The 12,619-nt window shown below is 49.7% G+C and overlaps 1 protein-coding gene across 1 annotated transcript in view; it reads left to right on the top strand.

Moving 5' to 3' along the window:
• The window catches only part of DNAH1 (dynein, axonemal, heavy chain 1), a 91,271-nt gene that overhangs the window by 33,455 nt on the left and 45,197 nt on the right, over positions 1-12,619 (top strand). Inside the window, exons 20-31 of the mRNA XM_006892299.1 lie at positions 1,421-1,633; positions 2,941-3,105; positions 3,732-3,853; positions 4,007-4,112; positions 4,688-4,867; positions 5,624-5,764; positions 6,373-6,536; positions 6,748-6,861; positions 7,614-7,802; positions 8,076-8,181; positions 9,014-9,127; positions 9,633-9,782. Of these exons, the coding sequence (XP_006892361.1) occupies positions 1,421-1,633; positions 2,941-3,105; positions 3,732-3,853; positions 4,007-4,112; positions 4,688-4,867; positions 5,624-5,764; positions 6,373-6,536; positions 6,748-6,861; positions 7,614-7,802; positions 8,076-8,181; positions 9,014-9,127; positions 9,633-9,782 (1,764 nt within the window). The remainder of the gene's footprint in view (positions 1-1,420; positions 1,634-2,940; positions 3,106-3,731; positions 3,854-4,006; positions 4,113-4,687; positions 4,868-5,623; positions 5,765-6,372; positions 6,537-6,747; positions 6,862-7,613; positions 7,803-8,075; positions 8,182-9,013; positions 9,128-9,632; positions 9,783-12,619) is intronic.

Below are 12,619 nucleotides of genomic sequence, written 5' to 3'. Positions count from 1 at the left end.
CTAAAAACCCAGTAGAGGGTCGTTTGTGAGTCAATTTTGATTCCATAGCAGACAACAACCACACATGCTATTAAGTGAATGATGTCCATAAAGTGCTTGATGCAGTGTCCACCATCACTGCTGGGCCTCAGTTTTCTTCTCCCCAGTAGCCACAGGAAGGAACCAATGAATAGAATAGCTTTTTCCTGACTTAACTGATAAGCAAATTAAGGCTCAGATTCGGCAACTGGCCAAGTGTTCGCAGTCTGTGAGCCCAGTCATACTCTTCTTTTTCTAATTAATATTTTTATCATTCATATACATTGCGTTTCATGCATCTACATTTTGTTTTATACAATCTTTTCTTTATGTTATATTTTGTTTGTGTATATAGTGAGCTTCTTACCCCCTTAGAATTATTTTACTAATCACTACATTCCTGAAAGCATGTAAGCCAGCTACCACATGCCTCATGTCCCACTATCCCCCTTTTATATAAGCCAGTTTCTGATTTGCCCATCCCTATACAAACCAGCCAGGAAATTAAAAGACAAATTGCATTGGGAAAATCTACTGTCAGGAACCTCTCCAGAGTACTGAAGAGCAATGATACCAGTCTGGAGACTAAGGTGTGGCTGATCCAGGCCATAGTCTTTGCAGTTACTTGCTATTCATCAGAAAGCTGGACAGTGACTAAGGATGATAGAAGGAGAATTAATGCCTTTGAACTGTGGTGCTGGAGAACAGTACTGAATATACCATAGACTGCTAGGAGAACAAATAGGTTTGTCCTAGAGAGGGTGAGACCAGGTTGCTCCATGGAGGCAAGGATTCTGAGGGATCATCTTACATATTTTGGACATGTTGCAAGGAGGGGCCAGTCCTTGGAGAGGGACATCATGTTTGGGAGGGTAGAGGAACAATGCAAAAGGGGAAGGGAAGACCCTTGATGAGATGGATTGATTCAGTCACTGGGGTGGTGGGAGTAGGTGTTTCAGAGACAATAAGGTTGGCACAGGACAGAGTAGGGTTTAGGTCACTATGAGTCACAGGTGACTCGAGGGCACATAAACACAACAACATCAAGCCAGTACTTGGAGGAAACAAACATGTCCCTTTTGCTGAACAGGTCATCTTGGAGACTTTGAGCATCTGTATCCATCGTTCATGCTCTTAACCAGTGTCTCGGCTCTCTCCTGGCAGGCATGCACATGTATGTCGTGTGATTGCAGCATGTGTATGAGCGAGTCGCCCCTGAATTCACACGAGAGTTCGCAGAGAACTTGTAGACCAGACAATCTCAGAGTCACTGCAGAGGGACCCATGCGAAAGTCATGGCCAGGCCTCTTCTCCCCGGCCCAGTGTTGTTCAGACATCGGGATGGCCAGACATAGCCTTGTACCACAGTCCTGACTCACCTCCCGCCACCACCTCACCACAGGCTCTGGACAAGATGGAGAAGGAGTGGTCAGTCATCCAGTTCAACGTGCTACCCTACAAGGAGACAGGGACCTACATCCTTAAGAGTCCAGACGAGGCCTCGCAGCTGCTCGATGACCACATCGTCATGACCCAGAGCATGTCCTTCTCACCCTATAAGAAGCCCTTTGAGCAGCGCATTAACTCCTGGGAGAACAAGCTGAAGCTGACCCAGGTGGGCACATCTTACCGTCGTTCTCATGCCCTGTCTCCAGGCCCCCTAACTGAGGAGCCCCGTGCTATGTGTGTGAGGGGCTTGATGGGGTTTCACGTGTTAGATGACTGGCCCACACTTGCACAGAGCCCAGCTCTCTAACGAACTCCTCCATCCAGAAGGCAGCAACTGGGATGGGTCTCTCCGTACTCTCAGCTACTAGAGGAAGCAATTAAACGTGAGAGTGGAGGACACATTTGGTCTAAAGATGAGGCTGAGGTGCCACTACACCCCAAAGGGCTGTTGTCTGGGCTTACGGTCACCAGGAACCCCTGGCCCTGCAGCTTTGTGGACTGGTCACCACATGGCTCCAAAGCTCCTCAGTGGCTTCTGATCCTGCCCTGAGCCTCCCGCAGCCGTTGCATTTAGAGCCACCTGAGTATGGGACACTCGGACGGCTCCTGTCCAGGGTTCTGAAGGCCAGAGGTAAGGGCTTATCACAGAGTCCTGAGAACAATCCTAGGGCCAGGCCTGTAGGCGTGACTCCAACAACTGCTTCTGCAGGGCTTCTTGGGAGCTGTTCAGAAGCTCCCAGCGATGACTGGAAGCCGATGACTGGGTTTATCTGTGGACCATCTTGAGTGGTCACCGCCGTCACTGAGCCTCCCTCCTTTGCTCACTCTCTTCCTGCTGCCTGAAATTCTATCCCTGCCTTCCATCTCCTCCCAGGAGTTCATCACACGGCCAGGGACCTTGGTGGTTCAGCACTGGCCTGTTAGTGGACTCTGGGCTCCTTAAGAACCAGAACTACACCCTTCTTCCTTTTGTTTCCCCTGATGCCTACACAAGCCCAGCATAGAGCACATACCTATCATGAGAAAGACAATGAATGAGGCTGCATGAATAGAAGAAAACAAAAGACAGATTCCAAAAAGGGGTTTGGAGGGAGAGGAGGCAGTGAAACGGACCATGTTTAGACCAATGTTTCAGAATCTGTTTTAGAAATCTCAAGCCCAAATCCCATTAAACCCTGGGGAGACCCAGCGTGATGGAAAGGAGAAGCTTTGGTCTTCCACATAAAGGACTTTTTCCTGTTCCTCCCAACTTTGCTGCTGAAACCTTGGGTGTAATTCATTATAGAAGAGCAATTGCTCTGCTAAAGGCTTGAGCAGTTTTGGGGAGGGCTTGGGCTTTCTCTTAAAGGGCAGCTATCTCTGCATCCTGTTTGTTCCCTGGAACACTGACAGCGCCATCTAGAAGTTTCTCTGAAGACCAGCATGCTGAGAGGATGATGATTCCAATTTCCTCCCTGCCTCACCCCTGCCCAGGAGGTGCTAGAGGAGTGGCTGAACTGTCAGCGCTCCTGGCTCTACCTGGAGCCCATCTTCAGCTCCGAGGACATCAACCGGCAGCTGCCCATGGAGAGCAAGCGCTACCAGACCATGGAGCGCATCTGGAGGAAGATCATGAAGAACGCCTACGAGAACCGGGAGGCAAGCTCTCAGGGGAGGGAGAGGGCAGCCCGGACCACCGAGGACCCCCGGCACCTTGTGACCAGCAGCCCTGGTCTCTTCCCTCCTGTAACAAGAAAGACTCAAGGTCTGAAGCTCTGGTCTCAGCCAGTGTCTTTGTGCTTGAGCTCCCTACTACCCGGAAGTTGATGTTTTTCTCTGGGAAATGTTTCAGCCCATGTTAGCACTTGATTTATTTACTTATGTTTAAAATACTCTCCTTTAAGTTTTCTCTCGAAATCACCAGCAAGAAAATCCTGAGATTTTCACATTAAAAAAACCCAAGCAAACCACAAAAGAGTGAATTACATCTCTTCAAACTGGGTGGTGTCTTAAATCCATGGTAGCACCTTAAAGGCACTGACAAGTCCTGCAGCAAAGCAAACTGCTTGGCTTTGTTGAACACCTGACTTTTTTTTTGAGCACAGAATCTTGTCCATAATATCAGTTGAGGCTGATGGGCACAATTTCAGGCTGAAAGTCCACTTCTTTCCCCCTCCTTCCTGGGCCCTCCACTGAGGATATCTGGTCAGCGGGACTGCTCTTTGCTGCCTCACGCCATGGACTGCACTCATTTCCAGTTTCTCCCCCTGGCCCGGACCTTACAGGTGATTAATGTGTGTGCTGACCAGAGGCTGCTAGAGAGCCTTCGGGATTGCAACAAGCTGCTGGACATGGTGCAGAAGGGCCTCAGCGAGTACCTGGAGACCAAGCGCAGATCCTTCCCCAGGTGGGCACCACCTGGCCCAGGCCTGCTCTGTCTGTATTTGCCCATGAAACTGGAGTACCCAGTGCCCCATCTCACCTGAGGTGGAAAGGTATTGATGGCTCTGGGGCTTCAGGAGTCTTCCTGCTCAGCTCTCTCACCCTTGTTCCCTGGCAGATTCTACTTCCTGTCAGATGATGAACTCCTGGAAATTTTGTCCCAGACGAAAGACCCCACGGCCGTGCAGCCCCATCTGCGAAAGTGTTTCGAGAACATTGCCCGGGTGGGTAGCTGGGGCTGGGGACTCTGGGGTACCTCCTATGGAAGAAACAGCTCTTTTGTGCCTCATAAGCCCATGGAGGGGAAATGAGGTGGCAAGTGAAATAACTGCCCTTTAAAGAAATACCTGATGCTGTGAGAGGAAGATTAGCTGCCAGGGGAAGCCCAGAGGTTAGGCCTGGGCAGCCTTGCCCCTTACTCACTGAAGGAAGCCCTAAACTCAACACTCTGAGGTGCTGGCTGGGTCGGAACTCCTGAGACCAGAAGGATCCAGACCCTTCTCCTTTCCCCTTCATGTACAGAGAAGCTACCTACACAGGTGTGGAGGGAGGATGTGGAGGGGCACCCAAGGTTGCCTCAGCTTCCTTCCTCAAGTGCCTGTTTCAGGCCAGGCCACAGCTAGGACAAGGCAGACCCATCCTGTGTATGCAGTCAGGGAACTGAGCCAAGAGGGATACTCATAGGGGACAGCCACCTTTTCTCCTGCAGCTGGAGGACATATGAGGAGGCCTTGAGGGCATGGTGGGCAGAGCCTCTGGGCCCTCCTGGAGTGACTTCCCTTGCTCCTCCTGCCCACAGCTGCTGTTCCAGGAGGACCTGGAGATCACACACATGTACTCGGCCGAGGGTGAAGAGGTTAGGCTGTCCACATCTGTCTACCCTACCAGCAATGTGGAGGACTGGCTGCTGGAGGTGGAGCACAGCATGAAGGCCAGCGTGAGGGACTTCATTGAGAGGGCCATCAAGGCCTACCCCACGGTGAGCCACCTCCTGATCTGAGAACAGTCTTTCCAGCAGGCTCTCCCAAAGCCCCCAGCTGACCAACTTGCCTCAACCTCAGAGTGCAGCCTTGGCTGCTCCTACTGTCAATCAGCAGACCTCCTGAAGCAGAACATTCTTGAAGTTCCCTCATGGAGAAATCTGAGACACTCTCTCTGCACATGCTCCAGAAAGTGAGACCTGGTTGTAAAAAATCACCATAATGGTTGGCTTTGTGTTTCAAGCATGTGCTGTGTGCCAAGCCTGGGCTGGACTTTTGCTGGAACTGCCTTTTAACTCACAACAGCAGCAGGGGTAGGGCTAAGCTTTATTCTACAGAAGAGTCCAGAGACATTTTCAGCCCATTGGGACGTGCCTCCAGAGACATTTTCAGCCCATTGGGACGTGCCTTGGAGGTGGCAGCACCTGGATTCGAACCAGGACTACACATTTCCCAGTCCTGGGTCCCCACTATATGCCCTGAGGTCTCCTTTGCTGTGGAAGTGGTGGTTCTGCCCCTGAGAGGCCTAAGTGTAATGACCTGTCTGCTTTTGAATGACAGTGGTATTAATGAGTAGAGCGTAGAGGGTTTGAAGGTTACTTTCGAGTGACAGTGGAATTAATGAGTTGAGCTTAGAGAGTCTGAAGGTCTGAAGCTCAGATAGATAGTGCTCAAGAGGGAGGAAAGGGCAGAAAGGGCACAAACGGCCGGAGCCGGCAGCTGCCTGGGTCAGCCCTGCCCCATCACCTTCCCAGATGCTTAGGAGCGTGTGGGTTCTGAGCTGGCCTGGCCAAGTGACCATCGCTGGGTGCCAGACCTACTGGACCATGGAGGTGGCAGAGGCTCTGGAGACCGGTGACCTCAGCAGTCGTCTCTTTCCCAAGCTTGCCGAGCAGGTGGGCATCAAGTGGCCATTGTCTGCTTCCTCCACACATGTACCTGTGGCCCCTGGGACAGATAAGTCCCTCCAGGAACTTTTAGAAGAGACCTGGAGTTGAGCCCAAAGAGCAGAAAGTCAGACACCCCTAAATGTGTGTCTCATAGCCAACCAGCAGCAGAGGGTACCAGGGCACCTGGGCAGGGTCTGGGGGTTGGTGGGTGCCTCTCTCCCCACAGTCAGTGAGGGAGTCACATCCTGGGAGGGCTCTTGCTCCAAGCACCACCTCCTCACCACATTCTTCTCTTCAGCTCCAAACCCAAGTGCTACACCACCTGGCCTTCAAAGGCTCAGGTGGAATCACACTTGACCAGGATGCAGGTGTCACGCGAGTGCTTCACTTTTACTTCCTGGTCCATCCCTCACGTGTTCATAAACCCTGCCTACCCTCCCCCTGCCTGGTTCTCCCTCTTCTCCCCTCCCAGACCTACAGACTGGGATCCCCCAGGAAAGAAGGCTGTTCATGGTGGGTGCCCCCCACTCTGTGAAAGGGAGGGGTACCTAGCTGTGGCTTGACTCCCCCAGCCCCTCACAGCGTTCCCCTCCACTCCTGCCCCACGACTACAGCTCAGTGACCTGGTTGCCCTGGTTCGGGGGAAGCTGTCCCACATGCAACGTGCTGTGTTGTCTGCGCTCATAGTCATTGAGGTCCATGCCAAGGATGTGGTGAGCAAGCTGATAGCCGAGGAGGTGGTCAGCGTGAACGACTTTGAGTGGATCTCACAGTTGAGGTGAGGCTATGGCTCGGACCAGTCATCCTGGTGCCGGAGACCTGCCAGGATGGGCCAGGCAGGGTGGGCAGTCAGGGACAACAGGCTGCCCTTAAGATTCTGGGACAAACGGTTAGGCCCTCAGTCCTCAAAAGAGCCTCCTCTCCTGACCCTACGCCCTGCCCAGTGGCCCATGATTCCTGTGGTCCAGGAGCCCATCTCTTCAATGCAGGTACTACTGGACAAATGGTGACCTGTACATCCGTGCCGTGAATGCTGAGTTCATCTACGGCTATGAGTACCTGGGCAACAGTGGGCGGCTGGTGATCACGCCCCTCACCGACAGGTGAGGCTCCTTTAGAAGGTGAACAACGTTCTGAAGTCATTGACCATTTTCTGTCACTGCCTGTATTTGAAAGCTGCTGGATTTCTAATTGAGTTTGGAGTAAGGGAAGTGAAGCATGGCTGTGGGTCGGCCATCCTGGGGCTCACGGGAGGGGGTGAGCACTGTGGGTTGGGACAGTGGAAGGCAGCCAACGCTCCACCCCTAACCTGTGACAGCCAGGGCTGGGTACACCAGCGCCCCAGGGAAGAGGAACTTGTAAAACATTACACAACATGGGTGACCCTGGAGGGCATTATGCTGAGTGAAATATCTCAGTCATAAAAGGACAAATACTGCATAACACCACTGTTATAAAGCAGGACTGACAAGGTTGGGAGGAGAATAGGAAAAGAGTGGATAGATGATGAACATTGCACTAGAACAGACGAAGGAAAGAACTATGTGAAAGGAATATATGATTAAGCATTTACGTTTGACACAGTCCAGAATAAGGTATTTTGCAAAGAAGACTGGGAGAGGAGGAGAGGGAGAGGAGGGAGGAAATTGTGCAACAATGAATGAATGAATGAAAATCTACTTTTCTGTACACTTTGGTTAAAATTTTAATTAAAACAAAACATTTTATTATTTTTTTTTAAAAAAAGAGGCACCTCTTCCTGTGTCTGTGGATGCCCTGAGGGTGGGGAGTGCCTGTGTGTGTGTGTGTGTGGGTGCACGCATGCGGTTTCTGCCCCCCTCCCTTCTCTCTGCAGGTGCTACTTGACCCTGACTGGGGCCCTGCACCTCAAGTTTGGGGGAGCACCAGCAGGCCCGGCTGGCACAGGGAAAACGGAGACCACCAAAGACTTGGGCAAGGCCTTGGCCATTCAGACAGTCGTGTTCAATTGCTCCGACCAGCTGGACTTCATGGCCATGGGCAAATTCTTCAAGGGCTTGGCCAGGTGAGGCTGTGTAGTGTGGGGGGGACAGGGCATGGCAGGCGGGCTGGGCTCTCTCTGGGGAAGGCATTTCCGGGAGGAGCCTTGCAGGACAGTGGGGAGGGGAGATGGGCTGGGAGGAGACAGAGGCTCAGCCCCTGATGGGTGGAGGACTGTGGTTGAGCTGATGGAGATGGATGCTGAGGCTTTACCCCCAAGAGGAACCAGAGGTGACGCTGAGATTCCCAGGGGGCCTTGAACTCTACATTCTCCACCCGACATTCTTGCCTCACTTAGCGCTGGGGCCTGGGCCTGCTTTGATGAGTTCAATCGCATTGATATCGAGGTGCTGTCTGTGGTGGCGCAGCAGATCACCACCATCCAGAAGGCACAGCAACAGCGGGTGAGCCTCGGGTGGGCAGCATCCCCTCCATACTGGGCCACCTCCAGTGCTGTGTCCACCACTCATCACTCCAACTATACCCACAAACCCTCTGCACCGGCCATGCCCATTTTATCTGCTACAATTGCTGAGGTCATCATACGTGCCACTTCAGCCATGCCTACCATGTCCACTGTGTCCTGTTACTTCCTGTGCTTATGGGATGAGAAGCCAGGCACTCGAGTCTGACCTGAGCCCAGCCTTTCTCATCTCACCTGTGAGCACTGGACTGCTCCCTCTCTCCTTCCTTGCAGACCTACCTTAGAGGGCTCTGTAACCAGCCCAGAAGCCCCCCACCTCCTTAATCCAGGCTGGGAGAGGCTCCTAGGTCAAGGTTGGATGGATGAAAGGTCCCTTTCCATACTCTGGTGTCTTTAAGGAAAGTTCCAGGCATTTGTCCTTTCTCCAACCTGGAGATAAGAGCTTGGAGATTGACAGGCACCATCTTTGCTGAGAAGGACCTTGGGTTCTAATGAGGCCCGAGCTTGTTTAAATCTAGGCAGAGTTAATGCAAGGAACTGAAGATGTGGTGATGAGAAGGAGGCTCTGAAAACTCCAGGAGGGACTGAGCTAGGACCTAAGAGGTCGTGTGCGGTCAACTAGACGTGAGATCGTGAACTAGATTTCAGAGAGTTAAGAACACTGGCCCAGCCCATGGTCAGGAATCCGCTTGGGCTGGCTAACTGTGTCCAGGCGAGGAACATGGGCAGAGGGTGAAGAGAGCACCCAGAGGATGATCCAGGGCTGGGTAGCCTCTGCCCCAGGTGAGCCAGCCAGTCCCTACTCCCTGTAGGTGGAGCGCTTCATGTTCGAAGGTGCCGAGATTCCGCTGGTGCCATCCTGTGCAGTGTTTATTACCATGAACCCGGGCTATGCTGGCCGCACTGAGCTGCCCGACAACCTGAAGGCAAGTTCTCAGGGCCCAGAATTCGAAAGTGTGGGAGTGGCACCGGGAGCCACCCAAGCTCTGATCTTAGAGGTGACAGGGGCACAGCCATTATAGCATCAGCAACTATGATTCTCCACAGCACTTCTCCTGCCCAGGGCAGCCAAAGAGGAGAGAAGCTCCAAGTGTAGCCTTGGGGCATGGGAGAGCTTCCCATATTGGTGGGCGTCTGATGGGATCCACCCAGGCTGGGCCTCTTTGAGGAATCCAAGGCAGAAGTCAGGATGAGTTGTCACTGGGACGTCAGTTACATGGGGGTATGTTCAGATCCTCATAGGGCCCTCTACCTGATGGCCACCATTGTCCAGCTCCAAGGGAGCATAAGCCCTTGGTGTGGAATCCAAGCATTAGCTGAGGAGGAGGGACAGGCAATGCTGCCTTCCAAGACCTAGACAGTCCAGAGAGCAAGTGGTGCTTTGAGAACTTGAGGCTGTGCTTCCTGTTCTCATCTGCACCGTGTGTCCAGGCGCTCTTCCGGCCAGTGGCCATGATGGTTCCAGATTACGCCATGATTGCAGAGATCTCCCTCTACTCCTTTGGCTTCAACGAGGCCAACACGCTGGCCAAGAAAATCACCACCACCTTCAAGTTGTCCTCCGAGCAGCTTAGTTCTCAGGTGAGGCCCTGCTGAGCCGGTACTAGGGTCTGCCTCCTGACTCCTGTCTTGGGCTCCAGAATAGAATTCTACCTTCACCTTCTCTTGAGTACCTGCTACAAGACTAGGTGCTTTCCAAGTATTATCTTGTTGACCCCTCACAAAAACCCGGTGCGGTAGGAACCATATGCCCTTCCTCAGCTGAACACACTGAGATACAAAGGGCTAGGAAGACATTAGGAAAAGGGGGGATAGATAATGAGCACTGCCTTGGAACAGTTGAAGGAAGTAACTGTTTAAAAGGAATCTGTATGACAGCAGTCCAGAATAAGAGATGCATTGCAAAGTGGACTGGGGGAGTAGTGGGGAGGAGAGGGAGGAAATTGTGCAACAATGAATGTTTGGTTTGATGTTTTTTGTATTTTGTTTTTAATTTTTTTTCTTTTATTATTTTTGTGTGAGTGTACCGTCAAATCAGATCTGACTGGTACAGGAGGAGATTGTTCCTCCTTCCCCCGCAGAGCATCTGGTGGATTCAAACTGTGCTCCTCTAGGATTGTAGTTGCAGCTCCTTGCCACTAGGCCACCAGAGCTCCCCTAGAAAAATAATTTTAAACCATCAACAAAGCCAGGAGCTTGTTTTTCAGAAGGGTCGATAAAATTGACAAACTTTCGGCAAACTTAACAAAAGAAAAAAGAGAAGACACAAATAAATAGGCAATGATAGAGGTGACATCACAACAGAATCGGAGGAAATTAAATCTATATTATTGGAATATTATGAAAAGCTATACTCTTCTAAAACCAGCATGCACATCTGGCAGTTCTATGCTGATATTCCAATAGTTTTTGGATAATCTTCAGCAGGATCTTGCTTGCATGTAATGTTAGTGATACTGTTCAGTATCTCTGACAGGTCACCTCTTTTTTGAATGGGAATAAAGATATATCTCTTCCAGTCAATTGGCCAGGTACTTGTCTTCCAGATTTCTAGGCACAACCAAGAGGGCATGTCCAGGGCTGCATCTGTTTGCCTGTGCTTTATCTTTCACTAATTCCTTCAGAGCAGTTAGGATTTCTTCATCAAGATTGCCTCTTAATCATATTTTGGTTTATGAAATTCTTCTGTGTATTCTTTTTGGTACAGTTACTGTGTATTCCTTCCATCTTCTTTTGGTGTTTCCTGGATCATTCAATATTCTGCCCATAGCATCCTTAAGTATTGCAAATTGAGGCTTAAACTTGTTCTTCAGCTCCTTAGCTTCAGAAATATTGAGCAAGGTTGTTCCTTCTGATATTCTGACTCCAACTCTTTGCACATTTCATTATAATACTTTGCTTTGTCTTCCTGATCTGCCCTCTGAAATCTTCTGTTCAGCTCCTTAACTTCTTGATTTCTTTCCTTTGCTTTCACTTCTTGACATTCTAAGGCAATATTCAGTCTCTTCTAACATCCATCTTTGTCTTTTCTGCTCTGTCTTTATATTGACCATCTCCATTCTTCCTGGATGATATTCTTGATATCTTCCCAGTTTGACTGGTCTTCATTCATTAGTATTCAAGATTTCAAACCTGTTCCTGATATGGTTTTTAAATTCTGATGGGATATACAGAGTTGGACAATGAGTAAAGATGATAGAAGGAGAGTCCATGCCTTTGAGTGTGGTGCTGGAGAAGAGTGTTGAACCGCCAAGAGAACAAGCAAGTCTGCTCTGGTGAGAGTGATACAAAGCTGCTCCTTGGAGGCAAGGACTGTGAAGCTCTGTCGCACATACTTTGCCAGGAGAGACCAGTCCTTGGAGAAGGACATCGTGCTTGGAAGGTTGGAGGGACAACACAGGAGAGGAAGACCCTGGATGAGATGGATTGACTCAGTGCTGGGTAAATGGGATTAGATGCATCAGAGATGATGAGATTGGCTCAAGATAAAGCAGTATTTGGAATTATTGTACATAGGGTTGCTATGAGTCACAGGTGAATCAACAGCCTGTAACAACATCAGGGTATGATGGAATACTACAACAGCCCTCAGGAACAACGATTTTAAAAATTACTATATAACTTAAGTGAGACTGAAGGGCATTATGCTGAGTGAGGTAACTCAGTCTCATAAGGACAAATACTGCATACGACCATTATTGTAATAGCAGGTCAAATAGCAAAACACGTATGGAAATCCAAGCGGGGAAGGGATGGGAAAAGGGGTGAGGGTGGGCAGGGGGAGTCATAGGATCACACGATTTTGTAGGCAGTGGGGAATAAAGAAAAAGAGAAAGATCCAGCGGGGATTTGCAAAGACAGAGTCATGATGGGCATAGTTCAATGATGATTGATTTTATAATATATAGTGAATGAGAATGATTGTATGAAAGACAATGTGAGTGAAGGATAGTGTCAAACACAATATATACGGATGTTGTATGCAAATCAATGTAAGAAATATTGAAAGAAAGAAAAAATATAGTGTAGGGTAGACAGAGGGATTATTTATTGTCTAGTGAAGGAGTGAAGATTAGCTTAAAATTCTACTCAGAAGAGGATAAGAAGAATGTTAACATAGATTTGATTAAACCTCAAATAAGGAAGAGATTCTTCATGCAAGGGATGCTGGATCTACAATCTGAAGGGTAAATAGAATAAGTAGTAAAGTGAGTCGGGAGGAAGAGTATTTCCAGAGTAGGTGCCAGTTTGTGCAAAGGCCGTGTGGCTTGGCAGTATATGATGCTTTTAAGGAACTAAGAGAAAGTCTGTGAGAGTTGCACACACAGAATGAGTGGGATCCTCTCAAAGAATGAAAGGATTGTAGCAGCCTTTTTAAAAAAAATTAGTTTTAATTTAATCTTTCATATATATATATA

The sequence above is a fragment of the Elephantulus edwardii genome, unplaced genomic scaffold, assembly GCF_000299155.1.
Source record: "Elephantulus edwardii isolate Elephantulus edwardi_28Jun2011 unplaced genomic scaffold, EleEdw1.0 scaffold00113, whole genome shotgun sequence".
Lineage (NCBI taxonomy): Eukaryota > Metazoa > Chordata > Mammalia > Macroscelidea > Macroscelididae > Elephantulus > Elephantulus edwardii.
Note: the sequence above shows the minus strand (reverse complement) of the source record. Positions and strands in the feature narration are given on the sequence as shown.